This window comes from Rhodnius prolixus, unplaced genomic scaffold (assembly GCF_049639745.1).
Source record: "Rhodnius prolixus isolate KJV_2025 unplaced genomic scaffold, Rpr scaffold_6, whole genome shotgun sequence".
NCBI classification, from domain to species: Eukaryota; Metazoa; Arthropoda; class Insecta; order Hemiptera; family Reduviidae; genus Rhodnius; species Rhodnius prolixus.
Window position 1 is genome coordinate 43,498,708 of NW_027411634.1, and position 23,941 is coordinate 43,522,648.

Here is a 23,941-nt window from a genome sequence, read left to right on the forward strand (position 1 = left end):
AAATTCTCATTCAGAGAACTTTATTTAAGCTCTTCATTTTAAAACTTTGGGAAGGATTAAGCTCTTTTCCAGTTCTGAAATTGTTCTTTGACTGTTCTAAATTAATATTCAGTTTCCCAAATGCCGAACTAAATATACTTTGTTGGAAAAATATAGACCGACCCTCTATCCAGCTTACCAGGCTGTCATAAAAAGATTACATTTGAACTTCGACAAGAATTAAGTTAAGCCTATGGCAAATTTAGGTTTGTAACTGCTTATAAAAGAATATTGATTTCTTTGGGGTTCTGGGGAGATATGTCTTACCCCTTTATCACTAACACTTCTCACTGAACAAGAGTATCTTTTTCTTATTTACGTAGAAAATGATATAAATAAAAGTTCTAGATTAGATGTACAAGATCTGTGTACTAAGAAGAGAGAAAATTAATGTGATCAATTTCAAGAAATTCTCAAAAAAGTGAAAAAGTCGATAAGCGGATTTACCGATAAGAGGAGTTTTTTGTAAACTCGGAATTTCAGCAAAAGATTTCACTTATCGCAAGTGAGTTTATCTGGTGGTGGGGGAGGTGTGAATATAACGGCGAAATGGCACTTTTAAGGACAACGTCTCCATCCTTGTTGTAGAAGTGCCCTTATTCGATTATCCTAAAAAAAAGTTTCAAATAATAGTTTTAGATCACTAGATGCGCGCGTGCGCGATGAGAATGCCGATTTTAAAGGAAATTCCATTATAATAAATAAGGCCAAATCATTTAAAATGGCACTTCCGTCAAAGGGATCTTTTCGCAAAGCGAGGTCAAGTTCAAAACCAAGTATGAAGCTACCTGTGATTGTTGAATTTTGGGGTTGAGCCCACTAGCCTAAAGGACCATTCTCTAAATTCCTTTTCTTTTTACATTTTACTCACAAGACCAACATTCTTATATCCTATAAATAATCGATATGAAAATTTGGCTTGAACACAACTAACTAGTGCACCTAACTAGCATAAAAGGTTCCCAGATATCATCCTTAACAAGCATCATCTAAAATTCTTAAACAATTTAATGGAATAATCCAGGATATCCAGCGTAATCCCACAACATAATAGCAACTCGTAATGGTTATCAGTCTTTGTCAGTAGCTTTTTTTAAAAGTCCCCAAAAAATAGTTGTGAACAGGCCCAAAATAACAACCAACTTGTCTCAGCACAAGTATTATGCGCCGTTCAGTATGACAGAAGAAAGAAGGAAATTATTGAAATCTGAGACGTGGCTGAATGCTGATTGGTGGAGAGGAGGTGTTAGCAGCGATTGTCAGTGATGACGCGCTGCCTGAATATAACAGAGGCTGCAAACCAGCACCTACACTCAGTTACACCATGAGTGCAGTCAAGCTGACAGTGTTGGCAACAGTGGCCCTACTTGGCGTCCACATGATCGGTGCTGTAAGTATTTAAGAGTTGCAGAAGACTCCATTTTGCTTGTTTCTTGCTAGAAATACTTTTATCACCAGATCTTGTCCGTCAGATTATTCTCAAGATCATCTAATCATTATCTTTTTCAGAGTTGACATTGCTTCAATTTCCAGAAGTTTTTATTATTTCAAAAGTTGTTCTTTACCCCTTTCGAACTGGAACAAAATTATTAAACCATCCATTTTTCCGCTTTTCAAGTTCTTTGCATTTCTAAAAAGTTTTGCATCAACCAGCAGGAGCATTCCTTCATTTTGACTAGACATTATGGCTTTAAAAGAGGACTCGATTTTACTTGAGAATAGAGCATCTTTGAGTGGTTTTCCCGTTCAGTACACCTTTTTCTATAAATATTGTAGGTGAGTTTTATTACAATAAAAGGAAACTGAAATTTCCTTTGAAATTGAGCGAGTACGATTTACCACTCAATGGTGCCCTCGTTGCTAATCTTCTTGCGACCTTTGGGCATGATTGTTTTCACTAGTGACCACGCCTTGATTTCTTTGGACACCCTTATTAACCTTCACCTACGGGTCTTCTTTTTGGAAGTGAGGGAACAGAGTTTCTTATGCTTAACCGAGTATCTTAGACTTCGCACATTCTCCGCTGGTTGCGCATAATTAGTACTGATTAATAAATAATAATGATAATAATAAATAAAGCCTTTATTAAAAAAAAAATACCATTCTTTCTTTCTTTTTCTATTTTTATTCTTTATTATAGACACCTACTGAAATTAAATTAAATTCTGACTGTATAGAACAAAATAAAATTAAAATAAAAATAAATAGAGAACAATAAAATAAAACCAAAAAAATGAACACATTTTTGCTTTCGGAATTAGGCCCATTTCTGTGTAAAGGCCTCTTCCAATTCTCTCCATATCTCTTTATCTCTAGCCCTGGAACTCCAGTTAGATCCAACAAATTTCTGGATCTCGTCTCTCCATCTTAAGAACTGTCTACCTCTATTCCTCTTCTTATCCAATGGACACCATTCCGTAACACTGTTTGTCCAGGTGTTTCTAGCTCGAGATACATGTCCTGCCCATCTCCACTTGAACTTTTTTGCCGTTTGCACTGCTTGTAGAAAGCCAGCCCTGCTCTGAATCTCTTTGTTCCTTACTTTATCTTTCGTTTTAATACTCAAAACACTTCTTTCCATAGCTCTCTGCGTGCATCTCAGCTGCTGTTCATTTCTTCTGGTCATAGACCAAGTGGCGACCCGTAAAGAAGGCAGGGAATTTTACAGGCATTAAACACCTTCCTCTTGGTTACTATATTCAAATTAGATTTGAAAATGTGCTTCATGGACCAATACTTACTCCAACTGATAGAAATCCTCCTGTTAATTTCCTCTGTAGTTTTATTCCTAAAAGAGATCAGTTGTCCCAAGTACTCTGCATTTTCTACCCAATCTACTTTCTCTCCATTTATAGTAATACATTTTTCCGGCTTGTTTGATATCAACTTTGTTTCTTTGGCATTTATCTTCAAGCCCGCTTTACCTGTTTGGTCAAGAAGTTGCTTTATCATTCGTCCACTGAGGAAGCGAAAAGACAAACATCATCTGCGAACCTCAAATGGTTCAACTTGCCTCCATTAATATTAACACCACCTCTTCCCAGTTTAGACCTCTAAAAATATGCTCTAGGACGGCATTGAATATGTTGGGGGATAATGGATCTCCTTGTCTAACTCCTCTAGCCAATCTAAAAGTAGGACCAGATCTATCCATCACAATACGTGCTACTAAATCTTTATACATATTGTAGAGAATTCTAACCCATTTTGGATGTACACCTTGATCAAGCAAGGTTCGATAAAGAAAATCGTGCCGAACACTATCAAAGGCTTTTTCAAAGTCAATTAAAGCGATATACATGGTAATGTTATACTCCTTAGCTTTTTCAACTACTTGATTTATCACCTGTAGATGGTCTGTAGTTGAGTAGCCAGAGCGGAATCCCACTTGTTCAACCGGTTGGTTATCGTTTAGTACCATTATTATTCTCTCTTTTAGAGTCATACTAAAAAGTTTGCAAAAGTTCGAAATTAGGCCGATTGGGCGATAGTTGTTTAAATCTTGAGTACTTCCTTTTTAATGAACAAGTATAATATTAATTTCATTCCATGGCTGATTCGCTTGGCACGAGAGGCCAAAAAAAAAAAAAAATTCATTCCACTGCTCCGGTATTTTTCCAGAAGACAGAAACAACAAGGTTAACTATTTAAGAAGATAAGGTGCAGTTAACTTTATGATTTCATTAGTAATGCCATCGCTACCCGGCGTTTTCTCTTTTTTCAACTTCTTAATGTTAGCCATAATGTCCTCTTCCGAGAAATCGCCTATTTTTTCTTCTTTATTTCCTCTTGTCTCACCTACCCCTTCACATATTTGATTTTCGCACATAGAATATAACTTTTTGTAAAAAAAAGTTGCATTTTCAACGATCTGATTGCGATTTAAGATTAGCTTTCCCTCATCATTCTGAACTCCCGTCATCCATTTCTTATCCGGAAATAGAGCCTTCTTGACTTTCTTCGTTGAGTTAGCTTCTTCTATAATTTCTCGTGTAATCCTTTCATTATATTTCTCTATATCTCGCCTTATATAATTATAACTGATTGCTAACATACAAATCAACCTAAACCAAGAACTAATCAACTCTACGATTACGACTGTCGCGCTCTCTCTCAAAAGTTGGGACTCGGCTGAAGTCGGAACCTCTCGGCCCCCTTCGTCATTGTCCCTCACCTTGCGCCAGCCGCGCACTGTTAGTACAGATCCATCAGTTATGTGAATGGATGGTGAAATATGTGCACGTCAATTTGAACATCTATCTACTAAATTTTAATAACGCATCATTTTTCCATCAGAACTTCTGTTCTTTTTCTATGCATTCCTACCCCTTCACCCCTTGACTGCTCGTGAACAGTTACCCGACCACTTCTCTATGCAAACCAACGACCCAGTTCGCCAGGTAAGCCTCCTTGCAATTAACTAGTCATTAACACATAACACCTAATTTGAAGATTCTGATTTTATTATCCTTCGGATATTGACAAAGAGCTAACATTGTGGACTTTTGGGAGAATATAAAAAAAGAGAAAAGCAACTGTAAACAAAAGATTTTTTGGAACAGTTAGTAGTGCACCATAGATTTTGGAAAAGTTAGTACATTGTCGTGCACTGCGCTGAGTATCTTTCTTAGAGATTTCATGCAGTGGATTTCCACGGCAGCGAAAACCCGTCTGCCACGGAGGAGTTACCGTCAGGAGCTATTGCAGCACAGATTCTATCGAAAAAATAATGTCCGGGTGTCGATTGTGCACTAAAAGAATCCGAAATACACAAGACCTAGAGTTGGTGAAACGGGCAGCCTGCAATCAGTGGAAATCCCGAATACTACCTTGTTCTCCGAACTGACCAGACACCCAAGCGTTCCACCCAATATTGTAATTATTCTTAGGGAACGGCAATTGCAATATTTATAACCTGACTAATTAGTATGTTGTACCACCTTCAGAAAAATATGAAATAACAATGCTTAACAGAAACTATCGGACTATAGTCGAAACTAACTAGCGTAATTATAGTACAACGTTCTACTGAAAGTTGATCTCGTCAAATATGAGGCGGAAGTGGCCCAGCCTCTGCATAAAGGATTTCAAGAGTATAGAAGACATCTGTAGTTAATCTAAATCCCTCATCATTAAACAAATCGTCAACTTTTATACACACGACAGCTTCAGCAGAAACTGAGACCTGTCCAGCATCCGACCCAGGAATGCCAAATCCTGGGTTAAAGTTAATGTATATCTTGCTTTTGGATAGAGGCTATTTTAAAATATTGAGAGTACTAATAGCGAACATCGATATCTAGTTTAGGAACTTCCTGGATAATAAATTATTATTTCACTGTTTGCTGTTACTTACAGCACGCACTTGAAACTGTTTGACAGTTATAAATGGACGGTGATTAATATGATTGCGATAAGCTTGAAAACGGGATTAAGAGCAGTTTAGCTGTAACAGTACTCAGTACAGACTCAGACATTGATAAAAGTACAGTTTGGTAACCAGCATGGAACAAGTCAAGGTAAAAACTCGGCCTTTCTATTTTTCCTCTGAAAAGAAATATTTCGGTCGTGGACATTTTGTAAGTCGAGATCTCATCGAAATTGCAACAAGAATTTTGAAACACCTCATAACATCTTCACTGCCTGCAATAATAGCAACTAGATCGGAAAACTTTCTTTCTACAGTTAATTTTGCGAACATTAAGTTCCCTTTCTTATCCAGGTGGAGTAAGCTTGATTGCCAGGTAGGTTCGTTGATGTACCGAGAACCAGTGTTTCAACTTTTGAATTCCATATGTACACTGCTGGTTTGCAAGTTTACCAAGAACCAGGGTTTCAACTTAAGCGCTCAATATATAATTTCCTGCTGAACCGATTTCTCTGAAAAACGTTCAACGAGTGAACATAGCACTAACACACAGGAATCAAAACAAACGTACTACTTGACACTACTACTTACGCACTATGCAAGCCACTATACTGAGAGCAACAATTCGCTGGGGAAAATTGTAGGTACTGTACTACAATTGTAGATATTTGCTGTAAATAAACAAATGTGCCTCTTTTTTAGAAAACAATAACTGTTCAGATGAAGCAACGAAAAGTATTTATGACAGCCTTCCAGCATTATAGTCCCTCCAATTGGAATTGTTGAAACCCAAAATGGCATATCCCTCTTTTTTATCAGATTACTATTTGATTTGTATTTAGTTACGATGAATTTGCTGATGCAAGATACACATTATTCTAAGCAAATTTTTTTAAAAGTAAAATTACTAATTTTAGAGTAGTGTCACTTTCCTTGCTGGCCAGCGAAACACTTTTGTGTGCGTACTATTTAAATAAAGAGTGTATTTAAATAAAATCGTAGTTTTTTTTGTTTCAAATCTTAAGGCGCATTAAAACAAACGCTTCCGATAATAGTTGGTGTCTGTGATTGAGTTTTACTGGAAATCTAGGTTAACGGTTCATTAGTAGAATCTTGGTCCTGCCTTCCAGTCTGAAGAATGCTTATTGTAACCATGTTGACAGAAGAAACCCGTGATGCCGGGAGGCGTCTCAGAATTAGAGAACCTTGAAGACGCCGAATTCAGAAGCTCTCTCGCCGCAGCTGTGTCCAAACAGAATGCTGCCATTGAAATTATAAAAATAATCAGCGCTAAAACACAGGTGCAGTTAACAGTTTACAATATTGCCGATTATCTGCGTTCTTAACTGAACGAACAATATTCAGTGTCTGTGTTGATTGCAGGTAGTTGCCGGCCTCAAGTATATTGTCGAGTTCGAGGGAAGAGTCCGCCCCTCGGACCAAGTGCACAACTACATCCTCTCCTATGTAATGCAGCCTTGGATATCAAAGGAACCTCAATATGTAGAATTTAACACAAAATCATAACAGTTTATGTATATGTTTGGTAAAATTTTTTTTCGTATTATTGAGCTTAAATGGTTTTTTATTTTTGGAAATTTCAGCAAATAATAAATAAATAACTATAATTATTTCTCCAGAACCTCATTTCATCTTAAAGCAGCGTTGTAACAGTAGTCCTTACCGTTATACTCTCCTTTATTTCCTTATCTCTCCTGCAATATCTAGGTATTTCAAAATTTGTATAATATAATTATGTTATAACATCGGGGAGAAAAATATTTGCAAAATGTTGCAAGAAAAACGCTTCAATCCTGTAATTTATTATCTTTTATTGGTTTATTTATCTCTCATTTTATTCGGATTTTTATTTGTATTTCAAAAATCCCATTTATATTGTTTTTTTTTCGTTGAAAGGTTTTACTAATTACTTAATATTACCCTAAGAATGAGATTGGAAGAGCGATTCCAAGTATTTGAAGCCCTCGTTGATTTTCCGTTAAAGATGGAATTTCGACAGGTCATTGAAATTATTTTGTAGATAAATCTTCACCAATATCAAAATATTTACCTACCTCCATTTTTATATACTATAAGTTTTTATATTAAATATATACCTATATTTTTATATATTATAAGTTTTTTTTTTTTTTTTTACTCGTATGAAGAGACTTGATTTTAAAAATTAAAGTAATCAAAAGTCAATATCTTTGTTATTTTTATATATTTATTTTAAAGCTAAATAATATCTACAGTCAACTTTAAATTTTTAGAAGGCATACTGGCAGATCTAGTAGCTCACTTTCAAAATGCAAATCTCAATTTGATATGAAGAGAAAATTTAAGCTACAGTTTCAGTCTCAAGAGCGCCAAATTTAATGTTTAATTTTTGTGTAACATCGTCTTTTATTTTAATTATTTTAGTTTGTGTTTGATTAATACAAGTTTCAATTAGAGCAAGTCTCAATAAAGCCTTCTTAATTTTCTGGGACGGTCTGGCGTGAAGCATATGGTGGCAATATTATGCCACAGAACTTTATTTCTGTTCAACTAAAGAGAGCTACGTACATAGATTTAAACAAATTGAGCTGAATTGAGTTGACATGTTGAGCTCGGCCATCGGTAACCAATCGAAAGGCACACATCTTCAGAGTTTAGCCACAAATTAATGGAAAAACTCTGTTACATTCACTCACACTATTTCTTATCGCAGTTGACATAAACAAATTGTAACTTACAATTTGTACTAAAAATTAGTTCGCTCAATGAGAGTGTTATTAAAAAGGGCCAAGTATTGGTCGAAATAATGGTGAGGTTTAGGCTTATTTGTACATAACATTCCTTCACTTTTAACGAATTGGAGATTGAACCAGGGTGTAATTGTTTTTGTTGGTTCTATATTTAATGTAACTGAAATATTATAGATTTCGCATTTTTCAGTACTTCAGAATTATATTAGCTAACTAAATGCCTTCTTTAAGACTCTTTGGCTGAGGGAGAATACTTTACTCGGCCGGTAGTATTGGGATCACAAACACTCAGATTATTGAGAGATGTCCAGCAAAATTCTTCAATTCTTGGCACAGAACCGTAATACTCCTGAAGTTTTTGTTAAGTAAATGCACGTCTGCATCTTTGCATTGCAGAGTTTTCTCACTTCCTCATTTATTCTGTAAATATTCCACTAATTAAACGAGATTGGTTTTTACATTACTCCATAAGGTTTAGATCCGTTTTACCCTTAAGACTTAATGATATTCTGAGCTCGTTAGAATCAAATCGCTCTAGAAATAAACTTAGTAATGGGCGTTTGGTCAATTTGCTGTGAATACCAAGTTAGGTATAGATTTATTATTTAAATCGTTTGGGCTTTCTAGATCAGATAGGGAAGTGGAACATTGGGTCCGCCCCCTATCTGTAGCTGGAGATAATGATCAGGGCGGTGCACTGGCCTAACCAAACTATCAGAAACGTTGGAGCCACGTTGCGGAAGTGATTATTGCTGAGGACTTTGCCAGCGAATCAATAAGTTAGTTTGCGGGAGCAGGCCGGGAGCGCTGCCTTAACAAATCAACGTTCAGCTCTTGAGCTAGCGTGACTGGACCGGCCCTATCAACTGCCCGACCTCATCTCCTCCTACTTTCTCCTACAGCAATTCACAAACTTACTACTTGAATATTTTCTCTAAAGTTGGAATCTTTACTAAAATATAATGTACCATTACGGGAGAATGTATCATTACGGGAGAATGTACCATTACGGGAGAATGTATCATTACGGCAGAATGTACCATTACGGCAGAATGTACCATTACGGGAGAATGTACCATTACGGGAGAATGTACCATTACGGGAGAATGTACCATTACGGGAGAATGTATCATTACGGCAGAATGTACCATTACGGCAGAATGTACCATTACGGGAGAATGTACCATTACGAGAGAATGTACCATTACGGGAGAATGTACCATTACGGGAGAATGTATCATTACGGCAGAATGTACCATTACGGGAGAATGTACCATTACGGGAGAATGTACCATTACGGCAGAATGTACCATTACGGCAGAATGTACCATTACGGGAGAATGTATCATTACGGCAGAATGTACCATTACGGCAGAATGTACCATTACGGCAGAATGTACCATTACGGGAGAATGTACCATTACGGGAGAATGTACCATTACGGGAGAATGTATCATTACGGCAGAATGTACCATTACGGGAGAATGTATCATTACGGCAGAATGTACCATTACGGGAGAATGTACCATTACGGGAGAATGTACCATTACGGGAGAAAGATACTTTTGGAGAAAACATTTTTTTTCACTTTACTTCCGCCCACTCGAGAAATTTTTGCAGATTTTCGATAATGAGATTTCAAAGGAAATTTGCATTTTGAGGGCCGCTGAGTGGTTTTTAGTCTATTTGTCTGTGTATGTGTGTGTGAACACTTTACCTGTAATCACAGGACTCTCAATCTTCACACCTTGGCTGCGAACTCCGATGGTACCCGACTTAAGCTCTCTCAAACCCAAGATACACTTTATTTATTTAATTATTATTCACAAATTATTTTAACTACTTATTTCTAGGAAGTCAATAATGTAAAATAATTAACCAGTGAGGAAGCCGAAGAATCGGTGTGAAATATGGGCGGTTAGAGTAGCCAATCAAATCTAATATTTTAATGGCGTTCACGCCTACATTTAAACTCTTTCTTATCGGATTTCAATGGTGCCGATTGTAATTAATATCAAATTTATTCTGAGTTTCTTATGTTTCCAGTGGTAGCTGCTAAAAAAGAATTCATTTTATTTCTGACTATCGCTCGGGCAAAAAAGCCATCGTAAAGTTTTCTCTAGAAACATTATTTTTCGATTTCTGAGGTATGAGGGTCAGGTTTCAAAATGGAGTAAGAGTTCAAGTAGCATAGGAGAGCAAATGATCGACAACCTGACAGATCCATTCATAAATCTTAGTCACTAACATCCAAGTACAACTCGATTAAGTAAATTTAATAAGAAAATCCCTAAATTAGAATGACTGCGGCAAGAGGAAGTCATGAGCCAATGTAATCATGGAGTTTCTGCCATTTCCTATAACTTGGAGTTTTTATGGCGCCGCCTTATTTTAGTACTAAGTTACTACGTATTAAGAAAACAGTCATCAATTGGTTAAGGTATTAGTAGATTGTTGTACCATCAATGATTTTATTACAGTAGGATATGTTGTCATGAGAAGTAGGATAAAAGAGAACATTGGTGGACGAGGTTCCCTTATTATGAATAAATTCTTGACCCCAGATATTAAAAGGTTGGTATCACTATCAGTATCCATAATGGAAGATTTATATTTTATATTGTATTGGTTAGGATTGGCAGAAACACATGGTGACCAGAGTTATATGCTCCACCAACTTCTTTTTAAAAGGGTGGGAAATTTCGAAAAAATACGTATTTAATCATTTTTAGCCTAGTTTATTTTCAGTGATTGACCCATTTTTTTAAACTCCAATATCTCGTGATACAGCATCCAACTTTTTTTTCAAATGGAACGTTATATATTTTTTTTTTTGCATATTGTTATAACATTTGAGCTCCTAATTTTTTTCGACATCGTCCAGCCATCTTAAGCGAGGACGTGCTCTTTTTCTTCTGCCCCCTGGATTACCATATAACAATTTTTTGGGCATTCTTGTTTCGGGCATCCTTTCTACGTGCCCTAACCATCTTAATCTGGCGGCTTTAATGAAACAAACCAGATCTGGTTCGCCATATATGTCACGAAGCTCATTGTTAGACCTGATCTTCCAAATATTATTTACTTTTACGGGACCAAATATTCTTCTTAAAATCTTCCTTTCCCAAATATTTAGAAGACGCTCATTATCCTTGGTCAATACCCATGCTTCACAGCCATAGGTAACTACCGGTCGGATAATGGTCTTGTAAACTAGCAATTTAGCTCTTCGTGACATCATTTTGGACAAGATGGTTTTCCGTAGGGAGAAATAACACCTATTTCCTGCAGCAATTCTAGCCTTTATATCTTGTTCTATTTCATTTTTCTCAGTCAAAATGGTCCCCAAATATTTGAACTGAGTTGCTGCTCTAAAGGAATAATCTCCCAGTTGGATATTCTCCCTATTGAATGGGGATCTAGACGACTTCATATACAAAGTTTTTTCGAAATTAATTCGAAGTCCCAGTTTTTTGACTGCTTTTAATCATTTTTAGCCTAGTTTATTTTCAGTGATTGACCCATTTTTTTAAACTCCAATATCTCGTGATACAGCATCCAACTTTTTTTTCAAATGGAACGTTATATATTTTTTTTTTTTGCATATTGTTATAACATTTGAGCTCCTAATTTTTTTTTTTTTTTTTTTAATCGGTTAGGCTTTTCAAAAGTTATGGTAATTTAAAATATGAAAAACAAATTTCAGTTAAATGTCAAAGTTACCCTATTTTTTTTTTTAAAGAAGCTGTTTAAACTGGGCACCATCAACGGATAGGCAAGCCAAAACTCTGGACTCCCACGTTTTGCTTGCAGCAGCACTTATGGTGGCAAAGTCAAGATCTAGACAGGCTTTGAATAGAAACAAATGGAACTTAATAGTGAATCGTTCGACCTTTATTCAGTGCTATACGACCGGTGTGCCAAACCACATCAGTAAATGGTTATTCTTATAGACAATAACAATATAATAAAAATAATAAGACGAAGAAGAAAAAGGGAGGGGATTAGCCGAGTGGTTAGCGAATAGTGTGGATTCCAACGCGGAGATCACTGGTTCGAATCCAGTTGCTGGCCTTCTGATTTCTCTTCTTAAGAACTTCTTACAGCTCACTGTCCAGTGACGGGCAATGTTGTATGTACGAGAGAGCACTATTCGGGGTCCGGCAGTGTAGTATCTGGCTCACATATGAGAAATACAATTGGCCACTGTAAATCAACATTTTTATCGAAAACAATAAAGGTGTGGTGCCGCTTTTCGAGTATTTCGTTTAAATGCCGGCATTATAAAAAGGAAGTTTTTTCTTTTTTAATTGCTGCGTGCCATTAATGAAATTAAACTAATTTTCCAAACATAACACTTTCAGGCATCTCATTTGTTCGACTATCTGGAGTGTAGTTGCCAATGCGGTCGGATGTGTTGCTGAATGTGTAAGTAAAATTTATTATTCGATGACTTCGTGATTTATTTTTACAGCCTTCTAAAAACGGAAGTTTCTTTTGGGAAAGCACTAACATTTACGACTTGAACAAAACATTATTTACAAAAGTACTCATAATTCTGGTGTGAGGCGCTAATAACCCAGCAGTTGATGCGCCGAAAAAAAAAAAATTCTGGTGTGCCGCAACATTCGGGGAAGAAATTTGTGGGTAAGAAAAAGGTTGTGGAGCAATGGCTGTAACTAATGGCAAGATATCGGATGTGATCTCTTTTCTTTATCTTTTCATCCAGACACTAGAACCTTGCACGACAGAAACAAACTGCGCGGATTAATGTTTACCTGCTTGCAGTACGTATGTCAGCTGAGTTACACGCCTACTTGGATGGCGCGTAAGAGGACATAGGAAGGCAGGAGAAAAGTCTCAAGTTGGTAAAAATTATCTATAGGCGAGAGAGTGTGCTCGTGCAGGAGGTATTTGCTATGCAGATGTGTGTGGATGAGGAGGAGGTGGTGGTGATCTATATTTAGACACGGCGCCCGCCCACTGTCTTCCCGCTGACTTCCTCAGCGGTTGGCTGTGGTCCTCGGCTTCTGTGCACTAGTCTGTGGAGAGTGTCGCCATGTCCGCTAGCTCGCTCTTATGAACCACTCTTCAAGCTCATCTGGTCGTAGTCTACCCAGAAGAAACCGTTGCAAGTTGAAATCTGTGCTTACTGGATGTCTCTTTCCTCCAGGTCAGTCTTATCTCTTGTCTTGCCTCTTGTACAGCTCGTCACCTCCAGTTGTTATTTTAATTTACTCAAGTGAGCGCAAATATTGCGGTACTGTTAATATTTCGGAATTTACACCAGCAATACACGTTTTCAGCTCCTACTTTGTTATTTGGATGTAAAGCATGCCTCAAAAAATTGGCTTTACTTTTTGAGTTTAGATTTTTAGAGATCTTTGCACATTAAATGGTTTTTGCAAATAGTCTGCAAGATGATTTGTGAAACTAAAAGTTGAAGATGATTTGAACTGTTTGGCGAAAATACCACAGGGTTGACAGGAACCCTCTAATCGGAACAGCGACTTTACTCAAGAGATTATGTATTTTTACCGGAAAGGTAGCCATGATTTCCTTTAAATATTATTCACACTCCTCCCTGAATGAAAATATTATTATTTTACAAATCATCTGTCCAGGAAGATTTATTTGAAGGGTTTCTCGGGCAGGGATGTTCCGGTATCACAATTAGGGTCCTCTATAACTTGTCACTTGCTTCATGACTGGCCATTACCAAGATTGTCAGCCAATCAGAAATACCTCAGGCTACTTATAGATTTCCGCAAGATTCTCAGCTGTCACACACTAGGGTGGGTTTCTTACGTCACGTTTCTCTTACGAAAGTTTCTCTTTTGATATTTCCTTTAAACTCTGCTCATGCATCATTGTAGTGGTGTGCCTTTCGAAGGAAATCCATTTTAGATGGAGAGGTTAAAGGCTCCTTCTAAACTTCTTCAGATTAATGCTGTGACTAGCTGTTGATACCAAACAGCATTGCGACGAGAATGATTAATTAAATCTTCACAAGGATTCTCTTTTCCAAGATTTCATGGTTACACACCAGAAAGTCTTAACATTGATTTGTTTAGTTTTTTCGTGAATTCTTTTTTTAGGTTTCAAGGGAGGGGGTCCATTTTGACTCACCTCAAGGGTGCCAATTTAGTGCTAGATACAATTTTATCACCTTTTAATGCTATTTACAACTATTTATTCCGAAATTTCGGAGTATAAAGGAAGACGCTTATAATTTAAATCTCTTGATATTTGTTTTTATAGTTCCATTCTAAAGTAGAGCTTTGGCTTTTGTTTTATGAACACTGATTTGTAGTTGTGGTAAGCTGGGGAGGTGATGAAAGTACCATTTTATTGAAAAGAACGTTCGTGGGAACAAGTATGCGGCAATAAGTGATTGCCGCATATTTGAAAAGGCATTCAAGTGAATTGTCTGGCCCGCAGACAATCTGCTGCAACGCACTCTAGTTAGCAGGCTGCGCTAAGTCTAAATTAAGATACCTATCACAATTCGGCTGTTGTAGCCACGTGTTAATAGTAATTGCGCAGTAATGAATGAGTTTGCAAGCCCGAGAATGGAGTCTGGCCTACCACTTGCCTTCGTCATGAAACTCAGACTTAACTTGATTTTAATAATTTATATTAATATTTAATTAACTCCGTCCACACTCCCAGTCAGACAATCACTTGGGGAGAAAATCTTAATGTTAAGTAATTTGTTAACATATATGCGTGCACTTGTATTTGCGCCATTTCCTTACACTCATCTCTTTTGTATGTTGTATCTATTAAAGTTGAAAAATAAATAAACAAATTAAAAGTAATTAGTAAAACCTTACAACGAAAAAAAACAATATAAATGGGATTTTTGAAATACAAATAAAAATCCAAATAAAATGAGAGATAAATAAACCAATAAAAGATAATAAATTACAGATTGAAGCGTTTTTCTTGCAACATTTTGCAAATATTTTTCTCCCCGATGTTATAACATAATTATATTATACAAATTTTGAAATACCTAGATATTGCAGGATAGATAAGGAAATAAAGGAGAGTATAACGGTAAGGACTACTGTTACAACGCTGCTTTAAGATGAAATGAGGTTCTGGAGAAATAATTATAGTTATTTATTTATTATTTGCTGAAATTTCCAAAAATAAAAAACCATTTAAGCTCAATAATACGAAAAAAAATTTTACCAAACATATACATAAACTGTTATGATTTTGTGTTAAATTCTACATATTGAGGTTCCTTTGATATCCAAGGCTGCATTACATAGGAGACGGTATAGGTGTTCAGTTGGTCCGAGGGGCGGACTCTTCCCTCGAACTCGACAATATACTTGAGGCCGGCGACTACCTGCAATCAACACATACACTGAATATTGTTCGTTCAGTAAGAACGCAGATAATCGGCAATATTGTAAACTGTTAACTGCACCTGTGTTTTAGCGCTGATTATTTTTATAATTTCAATGTCAGCATTTTGTTTGGACACAACTGTGGCAAGAGAGCTTCTGAATTCGGCGTCTTCAAGATTCTCAAGTTCTGAAACGCCTCCCACCATCACGAGTTTCTCCTGTCAACATGGTTACAATAAGCATTCTTCAGACTGGAAGGCAGGACCAAGATTCTACTAATGAACCGTTAACCTACATTTCCAGTAAAACTCAATCACAGACACCAACTATTATCGGAAGCGTTTATTTTAATGCGCCTTAAGATTTGAAACAAAAAAAACTACGATTTTATTTAAATACACTCTTTATTTAAATAGTACGCACACAAAAGTGTTTCGCTGGCCAGCAAGGAAAGTGACACTACTCTAAAATTAGTAATTTTACTTTTAAAAAAATTTGCTTAGAATAATGTGTATCTTGCATCAGCAAAGCCATCGTAACTAAATACAAATCAAATAGTAATCTGATAAAAAAGAGGGATATGCCATTTTGGGTTTCAACAATTCCAATTGGAGGGACTATAATGCTGGAAGGCTGTCATAAATACCTTTCGTTGCTTCATCTGAACAGTTATTGTTTTCTAAAAAAGAGGCACATTTGTTTATTTACAGTAAATATCTACAATTGTAGTACAGTACCTACAATTTTCCCCAGCGAATTGTTGCTCTCAGTAAAGTGGCTTGCATAGTGCGTAAGTAGTAGTGTCAAGTAGTACGTTTGTTTTGATTCCTATGTGTTAGTGCTATGTTCACTCGTTGAACGTTTTTCAGAGAAATCGGTTCAGCAGGAAATTATATATTGAGCGCTTAAGTTGAAACCCTGGTTCTTGGTAAACTTGCAAACCAGCAGTGTACATATGGAATTCAAAAGTTGAAACACTGGTTCTCGGTACATCAACGAACCTACCTGGCAATCAAGCTTACTCCACCTGGATAAGAAAGGGAACTTAATGTTCGCAAAATTAACTGTAAAAAGAAAGTTTTCCGATCTAGTTGCTATTATTGCAGGCAGTGAAGATGTTATGAGGTGTTTCAAAATTCTTGTTGCAATTTCGATGAGACCTCGACTTACAAAATGTCCACGACCGAAATATTTCTTTTCAGAGGAAAAAATGTTAGTGAAAAATAGAAAGGCCGAGTTTTTACCTTGACTTGTTCCATGAGGAGATAATGATTTTACGATGACAACCAAACTGTACTCTTATCAATGTCTGAATCTGTACTGAGTACTGTTACAGCTAAACTGCTCTTAAACCTGTTTTCAAGCTTATCGCAATCATATTAATCACCGTCCATTTATAAATGTCCAACAGTTTCAAGTGCGTGCTGTAAGTTTTGGAAAATTTTAATGTTAAGTAATTAGTAAAACATTCCTTAAAACGAAAAACAAATCATTCGGTTCAAACATCAAATTAATAAGAAGGTGATAAATTAAGTTTGAAGCGACACACTACTAAGGGCACGGATAGATTGCTCTTTATCTGTTTCTTGCAATTAATTTGAATCTGAGATTGGTGAGCTGCTTGCGGAGAAAACATCCTAAAAACGAAAAATCTCTGGGCCTTAACCTTGACTTCCGAGTACTGGCGCTGAAAGGATGGACCGATATTGTGAGCTCGGTGTCTTCGGCCACTACCTAATTGGCAGAAATTCAGACAATTGAAATTTGTATTCAAAAATTCAATGACATCCTAGAATTCAGTAGTTAGTGTTTGGGGTCAGTGGATTTCTTTTTAGCAGCCAACTTAACTATTACGTGAAACCACCAATTCTATGTAGTTGGAGAATCACAAGTTTGTACTGAAAGGTTACTTGAGATAATCGATGTTCTCGTATGAATTGGTTTAATGTATTTTTTATTGGGGATAAATGTAATCCATCCAATTAAATAGTCAAACAGGAGCGAATTGGCGACTTATAAAGAATTTGGCCACTACATTTCGTAATATTTGTGATGGTGTGTAAAGGGTGTATGGCTTGAAGTTTACATCTTGCCAAGTTTACCCCGTTTGCCTGCGACTGCGCCACAGTAGGCTACAGAAATAGAATGTTTACGCCTGCCATTTATCTGTAACAATGATGTTTATAAAAACCAATAGAAGAATGCCGTGCACGCGATTAACTTGATTCCTTCCTCTTCGCTTCGCCACTCATGTGTGTGTGGGAGAGGGTGGTTCACTGTTAAGAAGCATTCTTGTACCCAAACAACCAGCTGTTTTGACTTAGTGGTAGTCAATAAGTATCGACCTTCGGATTCGAAACGAAGCCATAATCGCAACCGCTTACACAAATTTTATCAACGGTTTCTTGAATAATTTTAGATTTTTGGAGCTGAACACCTTTTCTAAAAGTTCGTATTAATTGTTGGATTTATTTTTTTAATTTTTTACAATTAATTTTAAAAAATAAATACTTCAAGTTACAATAGCTCTTTAAAATCTATTCCTTGGAAAATCTACTCCACATCAATTCTATCAACATTTAGAAAGAAAAAAGGCTAAAATCTGAGTATTATTGTCTCTAAATAATGGGCAACATAAACAAGTTTGGTACAGATCCCCCGAAACGCGGGTCCCGGGCCGATTACCCCGCTTAGGCAGCTCTGCAATCCCTTCTCTAGCAAATTTTAAAAGCATTATTCAAATCAATGTTTTAGATTTAAGTTGTGCAGTTAGCACCAACTTTAAAAGCAACCTTTTAGTCTTTTCACTGCAAATCTTAAAAAAGTAAAAAATCCATCAGCAAAAGAATAAAATTCGAATGAAGTTCGATTGGTCTTTTGGAGGCCCCCCGTGGAAATCTAAACTCACTGGAGTCATATCCGAGGAATTCTAAAAGTTGAAAAATTCCATTCAAAATCAGTTTTTTGTTACACTTGTTTTCATCAAAAATCAAGGTAGAAAATCACAGGACGAAACATCATTGAACACTAAATAAGCTTCTAGAGACAATCAACTGACTGCAAATGCCAATTTAACTTTTCCAATTCTAATGTTTTTTGGAATTAACTGGAAATTGGTTCAATTGATTTCTTGTAAATGACACCTTTTTAATCAATAACTTTCAAGCAAAATTTTTAGGAAAGTCATTCTGTGAGTGGGGAAATTAAGCTTCTACGTACGAACTTGTCTTCATAAACATATTCAGGAATTAAGTGTTTAAGTAGCATTCTGTATTGAATAAAATCGCTTAGTGGAAGCTTATTGAATAAGTTTGGTTTCTTTACGTAAATTAGGCCAAGTGGAAGTCCAATGATCCCGCTAGTCTTATTGTTAGAGTTGTTTTGCCTAAATAAAACTTACTGATAGGAGAACCAGGAACTAATCATCATTAGAAAATAGAAAAAGGTCAAGAACTTCTCTTGCAAGGAATTCTGGCCGCTCACTGGGTAGTGGTGCTCTGACGTCAAGAAACTTAATGCGTAACTCAAGACAATAATAACAATAATCGTACGAAAGCCATGATCTGTGGTTAGCGTGGTTAGGTTAGGTTAATGTGCAAATGAGAGCTGTGCAACACTTGTCATTTCCTCTTCTTATGACGTCGGTCACAAGTGTACGGTTAGCCTCAAACCCTGACCAGCCAAAGTGGCTTTCTAAGTTAGCAGTAATTTAGTAAAAGTGAAAGTAGCCTCAAGTAAATTGGCCAGAATGTATAAAATCAAAAGGACACCATCCCAGATTGTATTAAGCTCCTCTGTTTTAAACAGGTGACCAGTGGAACAAATAGACAATTATATTTTGTGATTTGATTTACAACATGTAAATATAACAGCCATTATATAGTTACATTTTATAATCAAAGATTATACGCTCAGACTCAGCGGTCAAGACACATGTTCATCTCAGTCCACCAAAATGACTTGTTGAGACAAGATTTTGTATACTGGTTGTATATATAAGAACTAAATGATTTTGTTCGTGAGGAATTGCTAAAATGGGACGCCCAAAGAATATGAAAGCTTTGAAATGAAGTTTAAAAGGTTAATAAAATAGACAATGTGCTGGAAAAGCATTTATTACTATATTTACTTGGGCACATACTTGATTTGGCCAATGCCAGTAATCTGCTTTCTCAGTTTTTCTTGCACAGTTGTTGGCAAAACCTGTTCCTGTGAGATTACTCGAAACTGCTCGAGTTCGCTTTAGAATCTTCCAGCTCTCTTTTAAATGGCGACGACGCCAGACTGAACAATAGGCTTATACAGAAATCTCTCTTAGTTCTTTACTTTCATGCTTGGGGCGAGAGCTGCAATTCTCTCATCTGGCTCGGGAGTTAATTTCACGTTGAATAGCTGATTCAATTTCTCGATCTGCAGCTGCAAAGACACCATCTTTGAAAAAATCGGTTACCTGGCCATTTCTTTCTGTTAAAGATAAAAGTGTTCTCTTAGTTGAGCGCTTGTAAAAGAATCCCAACTTCATAGTTGCACAAATAAACATTTTCAAAAACCATTCTCAGGTTTCCTAAATTAATCCCATTTTTTAAATTTCTATTTTTTATTACATTAAAGTTCCTTAGATCCAAAATTAATTAATTTTAAAGGTTTATTTTTAAAGGTTAATTATACGATACAATAATTAATCTAAATTAAATATAAATGATTAGGTTACATTTTATTTTGCTAGATTAAAGTGAGCAATCCAAGGAAGCAATATTAGAGATGAAATTGCTCTATACTCGTATTCCTTTTCAGAAATTAAGTTTAAAAGATGACATTTAATGTTGACAAGATCACACGTGTGATGTTTATTTCTACTAAGCATTATCATTGTTACACCTCACTCTTAAAGATATAAAGCAGGTACAAAGTAGCAGCAGTACCTGAAGTTCGCACCCAACTTCTTCAGTTTTTTAAATTTCATCTCGAAAAGGGGTTTAGCGACATCATGTTTCGAAATACTACCTTTTTTTTTAATATTGCAAGGTTTTTTTTTGTTTTCATTTCTATTTTAGCATGTTTTTAACCAAGAAAAAAAAAACATCTGAGTTCACGCTTTTAAGAGTTTTTATTTTACTTTGAAAATTTATTCCGATTTGCATGGTTTTCTATTTAAAAAAAAAACACAAATAAACAAAAAAGCTCCAATTGTGTTTAAGAAACTATTCTAAGGAGCTGAACTTTCTGAAAGTCAGGAATAATATGATAGGTATTTAAAATGTTTATTCATTCACTTTCAACAGTTTGGATCTAATTTATACTGAAACACTGGGGCATTATTCTCTATTTTCAGAAAAGTTACATAAAATGGTGGAAAAAATTGAACTGTTCGAAAGGATCATATTGATAGTTGTGGTCATCGATAATTAGATCGGCCGCTTTTTCCGCAATCATGATGGTAGGGGCGTTAGTGTTACCGCGGGTAATCTTCGGCATAATGCTCGCATCCACCACCCTCAGGTTTCGAATAGAGTGGACTCGCAACCGCGGATCCACTACCGTGCTTTGGTCGTGCACTGACCCCATCTTGGCAGTGCCGCTCGGATGGTAGATGGTCGCCGTTTGGTACGCTAAGTAACACATTAGAAATGACGTAGGTTCCTGATGAAAAGCGCAGGACTCGTTCGCTATCAGATTTAACGAATATTTAGCCATAGAAGAAGCTCTTAAATACCTAAATGCTTGCATCACTCCCCATCCAGTGATTTTCAAGTCTTCAATATTGCCATAATAATTGGGATCTATCAAGGGCGGAACTCTAGGATCCTTTGATCTTAACGTGACTCTGCCGCGAGATTTAGGACTTAAATTCGTAACATAAACTGATAAACAAGCATTTTCTACTTCTTTGAAAAGAAAGTTGCCGACAGCGAAATGGAACTGTATATCTGGCGGATGGTTAGGCTTCTGCAGCTTGTTCAGAAAAGCAACCAGCTCCATGAAATTGGAGGTCAGTTCTCCTTGCCTCTTTCTGGCGTACTTCCAAGCCGTGATGTGGTTGTAAATTCTGTAGCATTCATCAAATCTGCTATTGACGTAGAAATTCATTCGGACATTGTTGTGATCCATTAGATTCTCGCCGACAGGCAAGTCAGCAAGTACAGAAACGCCCAGTTGATGAAGATGTTGCTTGGGCCCCACCCCCGACAGCATAAGCAATTGAGGTGAGTTAATGGCGCCCGCTGACAAGATGACTTCTTTCCTGGCGTACACTCCATACTCCTCTGAGCCTGTTATACAGTGCACTCCTAATGCTGTCCTTCTCATCCTATCAAAGATTATTTTGGTAACTAACGTATTTTTGAATATGAACAGATTTGTTCTGTTTCTTATAGGATTCAAATAAGTTTTACTGGTACTGGCTCTCGTAGGACCGTCAATGGTCAATTGTGCGTAACTGACGCCAATCTGATTGTGCCCATTGTAGTCTACCGGTTTCAAACCATAATGAATACCCGCCTTGAACAGGTCCTCGTAGATGCCGGCTTTGTACCTGCTGGTACCCACATACTGCTCGCCCCAGGTAGAGTGGTAAGGTGAGTTTGCTAGGTACGGATCCGTCATGTTCTCCAGTCTGTGGTAGTATTTCAGCACTTCCTTAAATCCCCACCCAGGATTACCCATTTGTTCCCATTCTTCATAATCCTTCGGGTTACCTCTAGAATATATCATACCGTTGATGGTACTCGATCCGCCCATTACAAATCCTCGAGGATATTGACACAAGCCGCCGTTATCTGCAATAAAGTCAAATATACCAACTATGAAAAAGATTATACTAGATTTGTAGTTTGTGGCAATCTTCATCAACAACAATCTTAAACTGTAATCCCCACCAATATGGTGGTGGAACAAACAATTCGAAAAGTCACAATAGTGTCACAAATTTGCAATTAAATTGTGAGATTGTCTTTAATCTGCACGTTAGTCACCTAATGAGTGAGGAATTTGGCGTTGATGATGCCGAGAAATAACACTGAAAAGTCACCTGGATCGTGTTTAACATGCATGAGTGAGCGCAAACACAACCTGATAAACGCAAATGGGTAGGCAATGTTACCTAGACATGCACGACTCTGGCGAACTGTTGTGTAATTCCAGTCAACTTGCGACCCAAACAGAGTGTTGTGCATGGCGGGGATGTCTGTGATGAAGGTTTCGTCTCCGCCCGCCTCTAACAGCAGCACCTTCCATTTCCCACTTGACGATAGTCTGTTCGCTAATACGCAACCTGCCAAGAAAGTTATAGCCATTGCTTATATTATTAAAGTATGCAGTTGCTGAAAGTATGAGTTTATTTTGAAAATTTGCAGATAATATTGTTAACATAATAACTGGGGAAAAATTTTTCAATTTTGTCAGAGCCACTTAATTGTTACAAAGTTGGAAAAATTAGGTGAAAAAGTTAATCAAAAAGCTCACATGGACGCACAATTCTTTGAGCATGTACTCTATACAGGATTCCCATCAAAACAGTATTCTTCTTTTTCGGCCATACTTGATGGTCTTGAAACTCTAAATACTACCTCTAGTTGTTTACCAATAATGAAATAAATAAACTCCAGAATCGAGAGTGTTGAGGTCAATGAGGCCAATAAAAACACTATTGACATTGAAAAACACTAAAGTGAAAAAGAACACATACATATGTATGTATTTTAAGAAAACAGCTGATTTAAAATCCATGTTTCAACATTAATTTGTTTATCAGGGAAGGGATTAGCTATGAGGTTAGCATACTGGACTCCCACGCGGAGGTCCCGGGTTCGAATCCAGCAGCTGACCCTTAGATTTTCTCTTCCTAGGAGCTTCTTACAGCTCACTGTCCGGTGATGGACAGTGTTGTCTGTAACGAGAGAACACTGTCCGGAGGCCGGCAGTGCACTGGAAAAAGCTCCGGGCGCTAATGACCTCAGCTGTTGATGCGCCAAAAAAAAAAAAAAAAAAATTGTTTATCGAATTGTATTTGCAATAAACTCAGTCCTTTCTTTTGCTCCCGAAATAAGATTCTGTATTCTGATATTCAGCTAATTTCTGAGAGAACTGAAGTTAATACAGTTAGTCACTAATTTAGAAAACTAATTAGAATTTCTAGGAAAGATAAAACCAATAAAATGGCAATAAGGATTGAATTCTTAAAAACTGCAATGAAAATAGAATTTATTATACCTTGCTAGATTAAAAGAGATTGATTGATCGGAATGGCCAAAGAAAGAAAGCCTTAATTAAAAAAAAAAATTATTTGTGCTCTATGTTTTGGATACTTGGTGCCCTTGATCAGCAACTTCTTCTAATGGAAGGTTTTTGTAATGAAGATTTCAACAAGATTTTGAGGGGGCAGAAGAAGCGATGTAGTTGATGAGATGAGTGGGGGTAATGTT

At 36.7% G+C, this 23,941-nt stretch overlaps 4 protein-coding genes across 24 annotated transcripts in view; 2 read left to right on the plus strand and 2 right to left on the minus strand.

Annotated features, from left to right (window-relative positions):
- The window catches only part of Trpgamma (Transient receptor potential cation channel gamma), a 141,536-nt gene that overhangs the window by 44,831 nt on the left and 72,764 nt on the right, over positions 1–23,941 (plus strand). For 13 of the 15 annotated variants that reach the window (XM_074139921.1, XM_074139919.1, XM_074139920.1 and 10 more), the window contains exon 1: positions 13,098–13,330. The exons of the other annotated variants lie outside the window; for them this stretch is intronic. In XM_074139921.1, coding sequence (XP_073996022.1) covers positions 13,237–13,330 — 94 coding nt within the window. In that variant the 5' untranslated portion in view covers positions 13,098–13,236. Of the gene's footprint in view, positions 1–13,097; positions 13,331–23,941 lie in introns of those variants that run through there. 15 annotated transcript variants of the gene reach the window in all.
- Positions 1,247–7,049, plus strand: LOC141460194 (cystatin Pr17a-like). Of its 4 annotated transcripts, none has more exons than XM_074139953.1 (3): positions 1,247–1,429; positions 6,571–6,708; positions 6,791–7,049. In XM_074139953.1, exons 1-3 carry the CDS (start codon positions 1,262–1,264, stop codon positions 6,932–6,934), a joined length of 450 nt encoding a protein of 149 aa, XP_073996054.1. In that variant the 5' UTR covers positions 1,247–1,261; the 3' UTR covers positions 6,935–7,049. The 4 variants fall into 4 exon arrangements, with proteins under 4 accessions (XP_073996054.1, XP_073996055.1, XP_073996056.1 ...); XM_074139954.1 differs by having other exon boundaries at positions 6,574–6,708; XM_074139955.1 differs by lacking the exon at positions 1,247–1,429 and adding an exon at positions 4,240–4,439.
- On the minus strand, positions 15,262–16,905 carry LOC141460195 (cystatin Pr17a-like). The gene is made up of 3 exons (XM_074139958.1): positions 16,766–16,905; positions 15,602–15,739; positions 15,262–15,520 (listed from the first exon to the last, which is right to left on the minus strand). The coding sequence occupies exons 1-3, from the start codon at positions 16,778–16,780 to the stop codon at positions 15,377–15,379; spliced, it is 297 nt and encodes a 98-aa protein (XP_073996059.1). The 5' UTR covers positions 16,781–16,905; the 3' UTR covers positions 15,262–15,376.
- LOC141460184 (glucose dehydrogenase [FAD, quinone]-like) lies at positions 19,628–23,609 on the minus strand. Of its 4 annotated transcripts, none has more exons than XR_012461777.1 (3): positions 22,621–23,609; positions 20,444–22,297; positions 19,628–19,937 (listed from the first exon to the last, which is right to left on the minus strand). XR_012461777.1 is itself a non-coding variant. In XM_074139940.1 (2 exons), the coding sequence occupies exons 1-2, from the start codon at positions 22,811–22,813 to the stop codon at positions 20,859–20,861; spliced, it is 1,632 nt and encodes a 543-aa protein (XP_073996041.1). In that variant the 5' UTR covers positions 22,814–23,609; the 3' UTR covers positions 19,628–20,858. The 4 variants fall into 4 exon arrangements, 2 of the variants coding, with proteins under 2 accessions (XP_073996041.1, XP_073996042.1); XR_012461776.1 differs by having other exon boundaries at positions 19,628–19,985; XM_074139940.1 differs by having other exon boundaries at positions 19,628–22,297.

Excerpts from the sequence above, each read along its gene's own strand:
- LOC141460194 (XM_074139953.1), top strand. The coding sequence starts at position 1,262 with ATGCTGATTGGTGGAGAGGAGGTGTTAGCAGCGATTGTCAGTGATGAC. Across the intron at positions 1,430-6,570 it reads GCGTCCACATGATCGGTGCT|AAGAAACCCGTGATGCCGGG; the intron begins GTAAGTATTTAA and ends CCATGTTGACAG. Across the intron at positions 6,709-6,790 it reads TAATCAGCGCTAAAACACAG|GTAGTTGCCGGCCTCAAGTA; the intron begins GTGCAGTTAACA and ends TGTTGATTGCAG.
- LOC141460195 (XM_074139958.1), bottom strand. Across the intron at positions 15,521-15,601 it reads TAATCAGCGCTAAAACACAG|GTAGTCGCCGGCCTCAAGTA; the intron begins GTGCAGTTAACA and ends TGTTGATTGCAG.
- LOC141460184 (XM_074139940.1), bottom strand. The coding sequence starts at position 22,813 with ATGGCTATAACTTTCTTGGCAGGTTGCGTATTAGCGAACAGACTATCG. Across the intron at positions 22,298-22,620 it reads CCAGAGTCGTGCATGTCTAG|ATAACGGCGGCTTGTGTCAA; the intron begins GTAACATTGCCT and ends ACTTTATTGCAG.